Source organism: Pseudopipra pipra, chromosome 12 (genome assembly GCF_036250125.1).
Source record: "Pseudopipra pipra isolate bDixPip1 chromosome 12, bDixPip1.hap1, whole genome shotgun sequence".
NCBI lineage: Eukaryota > Metazoa > Chordata > Aves > Passeriformes > Pipridae > Pseudopipra > Pseudopipra pipra.
In genome coordinates this window covers 3,874,528-3,889,045 of record NC_087560.1, presented here as the reverse complement: position 1 = coordinate 3,889,045, position 14,518 = coordinate 3,874,528, and the positions used below count along the sequence as shown (strand labels likewise).

The 14,518-nt window shown below is 57.4% G+C and overlaps 1 protein-coding gene across 4 annotated transcripts in view; it reads left to right on the top strand.

The window, feature by feature from the left end:
• Positions 1-14,518, top strand: part of LINGO1 (leucine rich repeat and Ig domain containing 1) — a 154,775-nt gene that overhangs the window by 126,723 nt on the left and 13,534 nt on the right. Inside the window, exon 1 of one of the 4 annotated variants that reach the window (XM_064668468.1) lies at positions 11,150-11,338. The exons of the other annotated variants lie outside the window; for them this stretch is intronic. Within the exon in view, the coding sequence (XP_064524538.1) occupies positions 11,333-11,338 (6 nt within the window). The 5' untranslated portion in view covers positions 11,150-11,332. Of the gene's footprint in view, positions 1-11,149; positions 11,339-14,518 lie in introns of those variants that run through there. 4 annotated transcript variants of the gene reach the window in all.

The following is a 14,518-nucleotide window of genomic DNA, read 5'->3' as shown; positions in this document are numbered from 1 at the left end:
CATGGCTCCAGCTGTTTGTCAGGCTTTTTGGGATCTCTTCTCCAATCACAGCTTAAAGCTGGCTGCCAGCCCTGGGGACTGTAGACTGTCACTGTCACCAAGTGCCAGCCACCCAGAGAAGCCCCAGAGGCTCAGGGGAGGCAGAACTGAGGTGATACCATCCTACCCTGACCCAGGGTGGGGTAGCAGGGGTAATCCCTTGTTCTTTTGGGCAATAGTCAAGGCTAGTTGACCCTATTTTCTTGCTGTCCTTGGCCACTAACTCTACATCCAGTATTCCCAGGGGCTGGGGAAAGCCTGCTCCCATGTGAGATGGAGGATGTCCCTGTTAGGCACACAGCCCTACTGCCCTTCCTGGGGACTCCTTGGGGACCCCGATATTTTCCTAGCAGGCTCTGGCACAGTGCTGTCTGCTGGTGCCTGTGCCTGCTGCCAGTCCTGCTGCCCTCTGGCCCCACAGGCTGGGGCTCCTCCTTCCAGAGAAAAGCTTTTCATGCTGCTTTTAAGCAGCCTTACCCCGTGGTGCTTTCCTTTCACCTGTCAGCTCTAGCCTGACGTTATTTGGGTAGAAGCAGAGGGGTGGGAGTTTAGAGAGGCAAATTTGTGCTTTTTTTTTATTCCTTGCATTCATGAGACATTTCAAGTGACACACAGAGACAATAATGTATCACTCAGCCCGAGTACAGCTTCAATGGTTTAAAAATATGCTCCTGAACTTTCCACCCCTATTCATGCACAGGCACCATCCCTTTGGGGTCTGCACTTTGGCAAGAACAAGCAAGGAGTTAAGCAGCTCGGCAAGACGAGCTATTTATGGCTGTTGCAAGCTCCCTGCTCTGCTCCCATACCCCATTCAATCCTCTAATTATCTGCAGTTGTTTCATGCTGTGTCTCACCACACGTTCTCTGGGGGAAACCACTGGGGCTTTGCCAGCTGATGAGGAGCGGGTGGGAAGGGGGAAGACTCTGCCACACATGCTGACACAGCCTGGGGAAGCAAGGGATGCTGTGAGGTTGCTTGTCTGTGGATTGTGGGGAGACCAGGGCATGGCCACGGGACCTTCTGGACGGGGAAGCAGAGCTTACTAGAGCAACGCCCCCAGTGGGAGTTACCCGTGGGCAGGAGGACGTAGCAACAGAAGGTGCACAGAGACTTCCCTCATCACTCGGTTCAGTTCCCTGCGTCCCCAAGCCCTCCTTGTGAAATGGAGCCCAGAAGCTGCAAAGCCAACATGTGAGAGGGCAGAAGGCAGGAGGGACCCTGGGGCTTGCCAGCCCTTGACATTGCTACCCTCCAGACAGCACTGTTTCTCTACAGCACTGCCAACTTTGGAGAAGAGAGTGGCTGTTGCCAGGATTATGAGCCCCTTGTTGCTCCCCTGGCAAGCCCAACCAGCTGCAGAGTTGCTCCAGGATAACATGAAAGCTGCCCTTCCACCTCTGTAAAACCCTGTGAAGATGCTGCTCCGGCATCATAAGAATTTTAGTTAGTCTTTGAGTAAGTTAACCAAACAAGGAAAGAAACGAGAAACAAGAATAATCTCTGGTGCCTGAAACTGTGTAGCTGTTTCATTAAATCAGCTGTGAGTGTCCTTGGTGCAGCAGCCACCCCCAGCATTTCACATGCCCAAGACCCACTCTCAGCACCTTTCCTGGCCCTTATGAACAGTGACAAAGTGGTCTGGGGGAGGCCAGTCAGGACTAGCACCCTGTATCCCCTTCACACTGCAGGATGAATGGGCACTGGGAGGACCAAAGGAGACAAACATTCCTCTGCCCACCCAGAGACTGGACAGCACTGGGGGAATCTGTACAGATCCTTTTAGGCACCAGCTCCAATACTTCCAAGGTTGGCATCTGCAGTTAGTGCCATTGGACTGGTAAGAGGTGGGGACAGTTGCTGATTACTCTGGTCCCAGATAAGTTGCTCATGGGAACTGAGATGCCCAGATTCTTTGTATGGTGTACCAGGCATGCAGGGCTGTTACCTTCCCTACCTGTATCTACCCATGTCTCTTCTTCTTCCTCCAATCCTCTGCCTTGCACTTCTCTTCTGGCTTATCCTGGCCAGCACTGGTGATCGTGGGTCTCCTGGGTCCTTCTTCCCATGTGAGCTGTAGACCAGCTCTGTGCAGGAATGGCAGAGAGAGCAGGAATGTCTCCCCCCTTTGCCCTCCTCAGGCTGGATCAAGGGTCATTTACTCTTAGGGTAGATGCACATTGGACCCCTGGGAACTGCTCTCAGACCCAAGAGCTTTTACAGACACACATACATCCACATGGGTGAATTACCTGACCTGTGCCTCTCCTGTCATTTGAGCCCTTGGAGCCACCCACTGTGCTCCCAGCCTGCTCTCAAGCCCATCAGCAGGGCAGGGAGGCTGTGGCCAAGCCCCTGTGTGGTCCCAGCAGGCAGCAGAGGCAGCACACATCCACCTCCATCTGCCACAGCATCCATGGGCACAGGCAGCCCCTGCACCACACACCTGGGCTCGGAGAGACAGCCTGTGCCCTCCATCTGCTCTGTCTGTGGGGAGTGGGGCTGAGGCACAGGTACCCCTGCAGCAGCTCAGTTCAGCTCTGGGTAAAGGCAGAGCCCTAGCAGCCCCTGCCCATGGAGGTTTAGATGCTGGAAGGGCCCCTTTGCACAGACCCAGTGCAGCAGGATTTTGGGGTTCAGCACCAAGAGAGCAAGGGGACCCTTCCCCTGGAAGCCCTGTTTGGTAGGTGCTGACATGGTGCCAGGGGCCTTTGCCATGAGGCCCTTGCTGTGGAGTGGGGAGTGCTACCCGGAGCCAGAGGGTCCCCCTCCTTCCCAGCTCCATGCTGCACACATTTGATGTATTCTCACCTGATTAGTGGATTTGAAATACAGCCTTTGGCTTTGAGACCCAAAATAGATGTCTGATTGTCTTTACTCCACTGGAGGCTCCTTAGTATGTAAACCCTCCCCAAAACAGTGCAGCACCGTGCTTCCCAAGGAATGGCATCTCTGGGATCCCGACTTTCTGATCCAGATCCCTGGCTCTGGATCAGCAGTATCCTGCTAAGCAGGGACAGCCATGCCCTCCTCCACCGGGCTTCCCCAGGCCCTGCTTGCAGCTGTGGCATAGGGGTGCAGTGGGGGTCCTGGCACAGCTCCCCTGTGACAGGCTCGTGTTAGGGACACTGCTCTGCTGAGGGGAGCAGCATCACTGCTCTGCTGAGGGGAGCAGCATCCCTCCTCCACTCCCCCCTTCCTTCCCCTGTGCTACACGGAACCCAGCAGGTTTCTAGGGAGACACTGGGGCCAGCGGGCAATGACATTTGTTTTGGCACTTACGCTGTCACCACCAAAAAAACCCAAAAAATAGCTGCCTCTAGGGAAGAGCTGGGCCCGGTGACATTCGCTTCATCTTACAGCAACTAATGCATCCGGCAGCATCCCCGGGAACCGCGCGCTCTGCCAGGATAAACGAGCCCTGTGCTGCCCGCAGAGCTGTGCTGGCAGAGCTGCCTCCCAGGCCATCCTGGTGCTGCTGGGCCACTGCACCGGGCACCAGCTGGGCTCAGGGCAGGACCTCTCCGCTCTCCGGGGGTCAGGGACACCCCGTGCTGCAGAGAGCAGGGAGTGGATGTTCGTTAAGTGACACTAATTGCTTGATACTTTTGCAGCGTTCCCTACCTTGTAAAGATTGAGTCAAATACCAGCGCCCGAGGAACCGCCTCTATTAAACTGATGTTCATTAGAGCTGACTTGGTGCTACCTCATTAAGCTGCAGTAATTGAAGGAGTTAATTGATTATCAATAGTTTGAGTTCCCTCTTCTCATGCCCGCAAGGCCCTGCTGGGTCTTCTTCAGGGGCCAGCATTCATCATGTGGCTCAGACGTGCCTCACTGCTGGCAATTGCAGCTTGGGTTGCTCCGTGCATCCCCATCTCTGTGCTGTGCCCGTCGGGATGCTGGCACTCCTGGCAACGTTTTCCACGTGGGTCCTTTGCGTTGCAGATTATTCACCCAGATCTGGCACTAGCTCAAAACTGTTTAAAATACTTCTGATGGCTCCCCTTTCTGTAGCTGTTCTTTAATGCATATGTATTATATTTGGAGAGGGTGTGGGGGGCGGTTCAGTGACTCTCTCCTGGGTGTGAAAGCAAAAGCAGAGCCTCCGAACCAGCTGCTCCCCGAGCAGCTCCATCCCGCAGTGCAGGGGTGTGGGGCACAGCCTGGCAGGGGGGCCCTGCTGCCCAGCGGAGGCTGTGTGGGTGGCTCGCACTCTGGTTTTCCTGTGCGTGGGTCCTCGGGCTGACTCCCTTGCGTAGACACGTGCTGCCTGACTCAGTCGCATCTCTGCTGTTTTTAGAGGTGGCCTCTCACACCCTGCCTCACTCAGCAAAAAACAGGGAGATGCTGTGCTTCCCCCAGCCAGCCTGAAACCACATCCCCTCCACTCAAGAGCAGTGAGTCCTGGCCCTGGGCTGCTGGAAGTGGGGCAAACGTGGGTGTTGCAATGAGAGGACCCTCCTGGCAGAGACTGGTCTGTACTCAACCCTCCTGCCATGGAGATCTCTGCCTCCTGCCTGTCCTGCCCTCAGGGTCCACCTTCACACTTGCCCTCCTGCTGGCAGTAGAGTGCTCAGAGCATCCTCAGGTGCTCCCACGAGCTGATGTCCCTTTGCTGCACCCGGAGGACCACAGGTGACATGAAGGTGATGATGCTGCCGCAGGCAAGCCGGGGATGAAGGCAAGAATCCTCTCCACACCTCCATCCTCACCCCTCTCAAGCCTCTATGGAGGGCACAAGCAGGTCTCAGAAAGCCAGAGGGTGGGGTTGCCACAGGCTACTGTCTGCTGCCAGATTGTTTTAGGTGAGTGCCATTGCCCTGCCCCGGCTCAGGCACTGTGCTGCATCACAGGTGACAGCAGACTGCGAGAGGGGAGACAGACAAGCCAGGAGGAAACTGTTGCTCCCCACCTTCGTTAGTTTTAACTAACGAGCTGTTTATAGGAGTGACATGACACCTGCTTTCCTCTTTATAAATTCAATAATTTATGAAAGGTATTAAAGGCAAAACAGCCTCCTGGATAAAGCCTGTGATGCGTGCATGCTGGGTATTAGCCAGACGGGACAATGAGCTACACTTGAATGACACATGAAGATATTTACCCTCTCCCTCTATAAATTATTAAGGGGCTTTTTTTGCACGTAATTACATGAGCTTTTATGTTTCTCACTCCCTGCTTTTAATCCTTTTTGGAAAGGCGCCAGTCACTTATAACAGGAGCTGAGCAAACAGCAAATGCTGTGGCTGGGTTTGGGGTCGAGTTTGGGGTCGCTGCCGATGCCAGAGCTGCAGGAGAGGGCACAGCTGTGAGCCCATCCCACTCGGCACGTGCCACTGCTGGGCTCTCCCTGCACACTGCTGCAGGGTGGGGCTGGGACAGGGTTTGGCCCCAGCATGAGGCGCTTTTCCTCCAGCCGGGGTTTAGGGAGGTGGCCATGGGAAAGAGCAAAGCAGGCTCCAGTGTTTTAAACACTCTCCAACTGTGCATGTAAATCAATTATATGCAGATGTAATTGGGCATGCAAATGTCACTAGGAGACTGTTTACATGTGCAGTGTACATTAGGGGAGCACGTATGTGTGCAAAGAAACACTGAGGGTATTAGTAATAATTACACCCTGAGAGTGTCCGGGTGCTTGGTCTGCTGCCCCTGCTTCTCTGGCTCTGGCCTTCAGGGAGCAGAGCTTCCTCCTTGCCCTGCCCCATGCCAGCCTTCCCCTTCGCTGACTGATATGTTTGCTCCCCAGTCTCTGCCCAGCCTCCAGTGCAGCTTGGCTCCCTCCCCTGCTCTTCTTCATCACCTTTCCCTGCGCTGCTTGCTGGGCTGGCTGCAGCCCCAGCTAAGCCATGCTCATCTTTGCCTGCCACACTAGGTAGGGGCCAAACTTCTTTTCAACATTAAGGTGAGGAGCCCATTTCATCCCCTCCAGGCACCCTGACCCCTTTCTGTTAGTTGCCAAGCATCTGTGAGTCAGCCCCAGCGGGATGGCTCCCACACCACCTTCACATTCTCCACGCCCAACACAGCCTTTGCTTTTTCAGTGTGGGCATTTGACACAACTCTTATGTCCTCCACACTCATGGTGCACACCAAGCCCTCTCTCCTTTGTGCCAAGATCTTTAATCATTGCTCTTTGTCCCGTTGTGCGTCTCCTATTCTTACACCAAGCTGTTAAAAAGATGTCACTGTCGTAACTTCCTTGTCCCAGAAATTATCTTTCATGTCCTGGACGTGGGCTACAATAGACACTGAGGTGTTTGATATTATTAATACCTTCTGTATATGTGTCAATGAGCTTAAGAACTTAATGGAGCCTTTTCCCTCAGCCCTTCATGCCACATGTTTGGGCTGCTTGACAGAGCAGTCAAGCTATCAGCACTAGAATCAGGCTGACATGAGGACTTGTGGCCTCTCTCCATGACAGAACATTGCACAGTAAGGCCTAATTTCCACACCCTGGACTCAAACGGGTCACTCAAACAGTGCCCTGGCAGAGACCTGGGTGAGCTGAACTGGAGCAGCCCCTGCGCACCAACAGGTCATCCCAATCTTCAGCAGCACCTGCGTGAGGGGGCCTACAGAAAAGCTTCTTTCTCCACTTTATGCCCATTCTCCAGAGCATTATGGACATCACGTCATGATTGGAGATGGGCAAGGCATGAGCATGGCATCTCCTACCTCTCATCTCACTTTCTGTGGGCAGAGATATCTGGAGATGGGCTCAGCTGCACGCCTGCAGCCTCCAGCAAGTGAGGCTGTGGTAGGGACAGTGGTGGGATCCCCTTTGTGGCCTGCACAGCCCCAGCCCATGTCAAGGGTGACGTTGTGTGGCTCCAGCCACAGCTGTCCCAAAGGGACAGCTGGTGATCGAAAGATTTTTGGATCATTCTGCTCCAAATCAATCAGCTGACCAGGGCAGGGAGAAGTACAATACAGTAGAGAGAGAAACCATTATGATAATACTTGATAATGATCCTCAGTTTCACTGAGGAGCAGCCGTACAATGCAGAATTTGGACTCCCTCCAGCTGATAATGAGAAGCCACTGGACTGACTCAGCCTGCTGTGAGGAGGCATCAGCACACATCCAGATGGCTGTGGGGATGGGGGAGCAAGAATATCCTGCCTTGCCTCTTCGTCCCACTCCCCCCACACACCCTGAAATGTCACCACCTCCAAGGAAGAACGTGATCTGGGAGCACATTTCTCCCTGACTGCATCTACAGGGGCCCAGTGGAACAGCCATGCTCAGGAACAGGTTCTGGTGGAGGTCAGCAGCACTGAGGAGGGCAGGGGAGGTCTGTATCCATGCCTGTCCCAAGCAGCCAGAAGGTTACACTGCCTTCTCCAAGGATTGGTTGGGATCTAGAATCTTACTGGGCAGGATCGAGGAGTTGGTTGCTGGTCGAGTGTAGGGGAAATGTGAGGTACCCTCCTCTCCAGATGCACAGGGGCAGAGTGGGCACAGACCCTCCCCTTGTCCTTGATGGCAAAGGGAGGAGCCTGGAGGGGCAGACAGCCGATCTGGCGTTCCCAGAGCCAGTGCTGGCAGTACTTCAAGGTGTGGTACATCTTATCTCTGCCTGGCATTTGCATGTATTTTCTCAGTTCAGCTTGTTACAGCGAAAGTGTGAAAATCTGAAAGAAAAGGAACGATAATAATAATAATGGGAGTAATTAAAATCCACCTCCCTCCTGCCAGCTCAGCCCTTTCTGGATGTTTTGTGGGATTCCTGGACACGTGCACTGAAACCAGGGGAGACGAGCATGCCCGAGCTTGCCCCATTAAGGGGCAGGTCCACTCCCCACTGCCCAGGAGGGAAGCTGGGTCCCTCATGCAGTGTGCAGGTGCCGCCTCTCCAGGAGGGAGCTGAGAGCAGGGATAAACTCCTGCCTCCTGCCAGCAGAAGGGAACCATCTGCCACAGCCCGTTTTCATCTGAGGATGGCAGTGGCAAAGAGCTGGAGCATCTGGCTGAGAGACAAGCCCTTGCAGATGGACACCCAAATGTTCTTGCCATTCCCTGCAGGTTTTAAAGAGGAACATGTTCATTGAGGGCCTGTGAGCTGAGCTGCTCTGCGGTGTCCTCTGCATCCTGGGGCTACACGGAGGTCAGCAAGGGATAGTCACACCTGGAGGGCCAGGGCACTGTGAGTCACTTCATGCCTCAAAATGGAGGTTGACCCAGCCGAGGGTTTGACCCACAGCAGCTGGAGGTGGTCTCTACAGTATGGGTGAGGCCAGTAAAGGTGATGGAAGGGGGAAAAAAAGGCATGTCTGCTGCAAAGCTGGCAGCTGCACATAGCTGCTGGCTGTCAGTGGGGACAGGAGGGAACAGTACTCCCAGGGAGGTTTGGCTGTGGGCTTCTGGCTGTCCCCAGTGCTCTGCCACCCGTGCTACAACACCTCAGGGACCGTAACAATAAGCTCACCGGTCATGACGGGTCAGTAAATGCAGGAACATGGGAGCCTTTGGGGCTTCTGAGCAGGGGCCAGTGCAGTTCCTCCCACAGAGATCAACGGGGTTCATTGCTGCCAGGATCTGCCTTTGTCCGAGGTGTCCTTGGGGCTTGTTGGGGTGAGGAAGTGTTGCCCATGCGGTGGGGTGAGAGCTAAAGAGAGAAAAGCCCAAATGGCAGTGCTGCTCCTCGAGGGAGGTTGGTTTTACTGGCTTCTCTTACACTCTGGCACTGTGGGTAAGGGCCTTGGTGCTCCAGTGAGGAGAGTGGCTGTTAAATGCTGCTTTCTTCTCACTGCCCTCCCCACCCTCCCCATCTCCTCACCACACTGCTGGCCAAAATGTACACTGTAGCTGTCAGAGCAAACCGGGGCTGTTCTATAGCAGAGGTGTGCATGGATCCCTTCTTAGCCCAGCAGCTCGTCCCTGCTTCTGCACACCCAGTCCATCCTCTGCCACTCGCCTCCCTCGCAGGGTGGGGTGGCCGTCAGAGCCGAAATGGGAAAGACGGTCTTGGAAGGCCCCCTGCTTCCAGGCAGCGCATAGCATCGCTCTCACATGCCACCAGTGCTGCCTGCTCGGCGTGCTCACCGTGTCGTTGTGGAAGGGCTGAGGTGAAATTTCCCCTCTCTCACACCAGACAATGCCAGGAATTACTCCAGAGTGTTATTATTGAATATGCTGTGCCCTGCGTGGGGCTTTAACGGTGGGGGGGAAGCATTAAAAAAGGCTCTTAGCCCGTCCTTTGTCCTCCTCTGTTTGTTTTTCCTGGCTGCATTCAGATTGCCGGCTTTGTCTGTATTTGTGAAGTGCTATTAACATCGATGGCATCCCTGCCATAGCCATAATAATAAGAGGAATCGATCCACACTGAGTGAAGGTCTGAGGACCACTGAGAGGGGCCAGGTTGTGTTTCCTTGATGGCAGGAGCAGAGCGTGTGCACTCACACACGCATTCTCACCCCCTCTGTTTTGTGCCACAAGGACCCTATGCCCAAGCCCATGCAGGGCTAAACACCTGATGGGCACCCACTCTCCCAGCCAAGCCAGAGTCTGCACCTATGGGAGTCTAGGAGTGGGCAGGAGCGGGAGCAGAGAGCTGGAGTGATTCAGCCCTCAGCTGGCAAGCTCACCCTTTGTTTATTCCTGCTCCACTCAGAAGCTTGCCTGTGCCAAGCAGGAGGATAACAGGGCTCCAGGGAGGCAGCAGCCTCTGCCTGAGTGCCAGGAGGGGCTCGTGCTGCCCAGGGCTTGCTTGTCACCCACTGCAAGGACGTGAGCTTGGAAGGCCACCCCTGTGCTGCACAGCAGGCACGTGGGGCATTTGGCTCAGCTCGATGTGCTGCCCACTGGCCTCCCCAGAGGGGCAGCCATCGCACAGGAGAAGCCTGGGGCAAGCGAACTGCTCTGCTTTCGCAGGAGGGAGGAAGGGAGGCCTGCCCAGAGGGATGCTCTGCATGGGAATCTCCACCCCTGGGCATGGCTAAATGGTTGGTGGAAGAAGGCCAAGCCAGCGCTTTTCTCAAAAGCTCCCACCGGCTGAAAGAGCTGTCCAAGGGAAGGCGCATGGGATGCAGTGCATGGGATCCAATGAAGGGACTCCTGGTCCCAGGTTGAGCCGGTGGAGAGGGTCCTGGTGCTCGTGCCTTGGGTCCACCTTGGCTGGGAGCCAGGGACAGCTGGGTAGAAGCAGGACAGAGCAGGAAGCACCCCAGGATAGCCCTGCCAAGAGGAAGCAGGAGGGGAAAGTGCACATTAGAAGCAAAGTCTGTGTCCATTACTGATAGAGAATCAGCCTCAGCTGATTTGCTCAGCCAGTGCTGGGCAAATCTAATGCTGCTCGACAAAGTGTGTCCATTATGGAAGGGGTGAAATGGTGGGCAGCACTTGGGAAGTCGTGCACTTAGTCCTGAATGAGATGCCACCAGCTCAGCATGTACTGAGCCTCTGAGGGGGCCTTTGGGATCACCAGGTCCCAGATCAGTCCTCAGAGTGTTCCCCCACCCCGTGTCGCCTCTTCCCTCTCATGTGCCGGGGTGAGGGGACAGTGAAAAAAGAGGAGCAAAACACTGTACTGAGGCAGGTGATGTAGGACGGACCCTCCGGAATCCCCAGGGTAGCCTGGCATCGTCCTTTCGGCGGGCAGGGCTGGGCACCGACGCGACGGTGACGGGCGGTGCTCCGCCGGTCCGTCCTCTGCGGGCAGCGAGGCTGCACCGCCGGCGGCGGGGCGGGGGCTGCGGGGGCCACCAGCCACCGAGCGGCTCCGGTTTGCGGGGGATCCAGCCTCGCTCCCCCCGCCCCGCAGCCCCGGGGACCCGCACCCCCCGCGCGGAGCGGGGGCGGCGGCGGGAGGAGGGACCGGCCGCGGCCGCCGCTGCCGTGCCCGCCGCTCCGCGCACCGCCCCGCGCCCGCCGCCGGCTCCTCCCGGAGGGGAGGCGGGGGCCGGCAGCGCCCAGCCCGGCCCCGCCGCGGCAGACCCGGCCGGCGGAGCGGGCGTGCGGAGCCCGGGCCGAGCCAGCCGCCCGCCCGCCCGCGGGGGCGATGCCGCCGCCCCGCAGCGCCGCCGGCCGCCCGGGCGCGGAGGGCAGGCAGCCGCCGGCCGTGCGGCCCTAGGGCGGCCCCGGCGGGGCCCCGTGCCCGGCCCGGCCCTCCCTCCCTCCCTCCCTCCCCCGGGCGCGGGGCTGGGGGGCGGCCCGGCCCCGGGAGCGCCGCCGCTCGTGTTGTCGCTGCGGAGAGGGGGAGCTGCGCTACTGCAGGTGGAGGTTTGGCGGGGGGGCCGGGGGAGATGCCATTTCTGACCGAAGGAGATCGCCGGCGAGGATGAGATGCGGGTAAGCGGGGCGGGGGACCGGAGCGGGGCACCGCGGCTGGCGGGACCGGCGGAGCGGGAAGCTGGGGGGGCTCCGTGGCCCCGGGACGGCGCTGCCCCGGGGCCGGACCCGCGCCGGTGCGGGGGGCGCGGGGCTGGGAACTTGGTGCGTGCCCCTGGGACTGTATAGGGGTCCGGGGGAGCCCGTGTGTCCTGGGCGCTGCCGCCCTCCAGCCCCGACGATGCGGATCTGCCGCCTCCCCGCCTCGCTCTGCCCGGGCACTTCCTTCTGGCCATCTCTTTCCCGCACCCCCGCACCGTTCCCGCAGCCTCGGCGCAGCCCCTGCGGGAGCTCCGAGCCAGGCGGGGCCGGGGTGCGGGGCCGGGATCCCAGCGAGGGGCTGGGGCTGCATCTTGATGGGGAGCATCTCCCTCCTCTCCCCGTAGTTCCCAGGTGAATTGGCCGGCCTGGAGAAGATGCCATGTTCAGGTAGGGTATCGATAGCCGGGAGAACGCTGCCTGCCAGGACTGGCTGGGAAGCAGGGATCAGCCTCAAGCTGGATGTACCCTGCCAACAAGGTTTAACTTAAGAGGAGGAATCGTCCTTCTGCCCATCCCCAAGACAGAGGCACTAAGGGTTAAAGACGGGCAGGGAGAGCTCTCCAGCCCTGAGCGACCAGGCTGGAGGCAGGAGCCATGGCGTGGGGCGGGGAGTGGGGGATATTTTTCGGGGCAGGGGCTCACCTGGCCGTCACCTGCCCCCCCAGTCCTGGAATTAAGTGAGTCAGGGCCGCGGGGAGTTACTGCCGGATAGCTCAGGCTCCGGGAGGGCTCTAGGGGCACTGAAGGGTCCCCCTGTCTGGGCTCAGCCCCACGCCCCGGAACCAGGAGCCAGCCCAGAGAATTTGGGATGCTGGACAGGGTTAAGCTGCCGGCGTGGGCTCAGCCCTCAGTTTGTGTCTGGCAGAAAAAAGAAGGGGTTAATGTTAAAGGGGCTTCGCAGGGCAAGTGTGGATTTCGAGGATGACCAGGAGCCTGCTGGCAGAAGGGATCTGGGAGCCCTCCCGGGCAGTGCCAGAGCTTGTTGCTCTCCGATACCGTGTGTAGGTTATTGGATTTTTCACCTTGCGCCTTGGATGTATAAATAGCCCAAGTGAAGGGTAGAGGCACGGCTCGCTCCAGGTGCTGGATGTGCCACCTCTGAGAAAGAAATTGGAGTGATGGTGCCGTGAAAGTGATTTGCATGAGGAGGGAGGGATAGTGGGTGAGCGTGGGCACTGGTCGGATCGGGTCTGCTTGGGCTGGCTGGCGTCGCTGAGGCTCTGCTGCCTCTCTCCACCTGTCCCTACCCCAGCTGCCAGCCCAGCAGTCGGCATCCACGGTCCTTCCCAGCAAACGCCCTTTCCACCGAGCGACTCTCCCCGCAGCAGGGGATCGGTGTGACAGCCCTGCTGCTCTCCGGGGTCTCGGCTCGAGGGGGGAGCATGGGGCAGAGCAGTTCAGGGATTCCCAGGAACAGCCCCACTCCATGGATGTCCTTCTCCCTCCATCTCCCCTTCCTCTGAACCACCTTCCGGAGCCCGGCTCTGGCTCTGCAATGATATCCCTTCCAGAGCCCCATCCCAGCCTTCCTGCCAGTCTTAACGCTCTCCTGGCTGCTCTGCCACTTGCAGCAGCCCTGACCTGACCTTCATGCCTGCCGGAGACGGCTGTGAAGCAGCGGTGTGGCTGTGCCTCCCGCCATCCCCCCTGGCATGGGGACTGTATGGACTGTGCTAGGGTTGCCCAGCCCATCCCCACCCAACAGCAGCTATCCCAGCCCATCCCCACCCCACAGCAGCTATTCCAGCCCATCCCTAGCTCACCACAGCTATCCCAGCCCAACCCCACCCCAAAGCAGTTATTCCCAGCCCAACCCCACCCCAAAGCAGTTATTCCCAGCCCATCGCCAGATATCCCAGCCCATGCTCATCCCAACGGCATCTATCCCAGCCCCACGCCAGCGTCACTGCCCAAACCTTTCTTCCTCCACCTTCCTCCTTGTCCATTCCCCTGGGCTCCTGGCTCCTGCTGAAGCCCCCACTCAGCTCTCTGACCATCCCAGCAGAGTGGGCTGGGACTCAGGGAGTTGAGATGTCTGGGTTGACGGTGCCTTCTCACCTGCTGCTCCCGGCTCCTTCCTGAATCCCGTTGGCTGAATCACTGGATCACTGAATGCCATGAAGGAGAGGGGGGGTCTCTGCAGCTCTCAGCTGATGAGCAAGGCCGAGAGAGAAATGTGTCCCTGGGCTAAAGCCTCCACGTCTTCCTGCAGATGGTTTTCACAATAGCACCTGCCCACACCAGTGCTCAGGCAGCCCCAGCCCTCACTGGGTCTCACAGGATGGGCAGGAAGCAACTGGGGGAGACAGTGGAGCTGAGTTTACAGCTCCTGGGGAAGAATCAGGTTTTCCAGGCCTTTTTGTGGAGGGCTTAATTACTAAACAAATGGCTATACTGCTGTAACACTGTAATGTGCTGCAGTTACTCTACACCTGTAACGTAATTACTCTCTGATACCTCTAATTACCACAGTTTCCTATCAGTGGAAGGTTAACAGCATCACTGAAGGACTTCTGGTTCCTTTAGTGTCCTGCTTAACACAGCCACTGTAGTGCTGCTGAAGTTTGTGCTGCTCCGTGTATGTAACAAGCATAAAATCCTCCAACTTGAGGTTTTATTTCAGGGATTGATAAATGACTTTATAATAACATCACGATTGTAGTGTAATTACAGTGAATTATAAATTGAATTATAAAACACAACAGAACCTCTTGGGGTTTGATGAGGTGTGTTGGGCGACTGCTGGCTGCTGCTGTGACAGCTGTGGGGTGACACCAGTGTCAGGGCTGGCGGTGGGACCCCATCCCCTCGAGGCAGGGTTGGAAATGGGCACATCTCTGTGAATGTCCGTGCGGAAAACACATCTCTACCAACTCTGTTGTGAAGCTTCAGGTGTGAAAACTGCTGGAAAGACACTTTTCTGCATCACCTGAGCCGAGTCCTGCCAGTCCTTGGGCTTGTGGGCCCTTGAGCTGCGTGCTGGAGCGGTGCTGGCCCTGATATGGATGTCAGTGGTGCCACTGGCTCATATGGACTCTCCTGCCCTGGTCCAGGCTAATGTGAACTCAGTGTCCCCACACTCACCAGTGCCCACCCTGC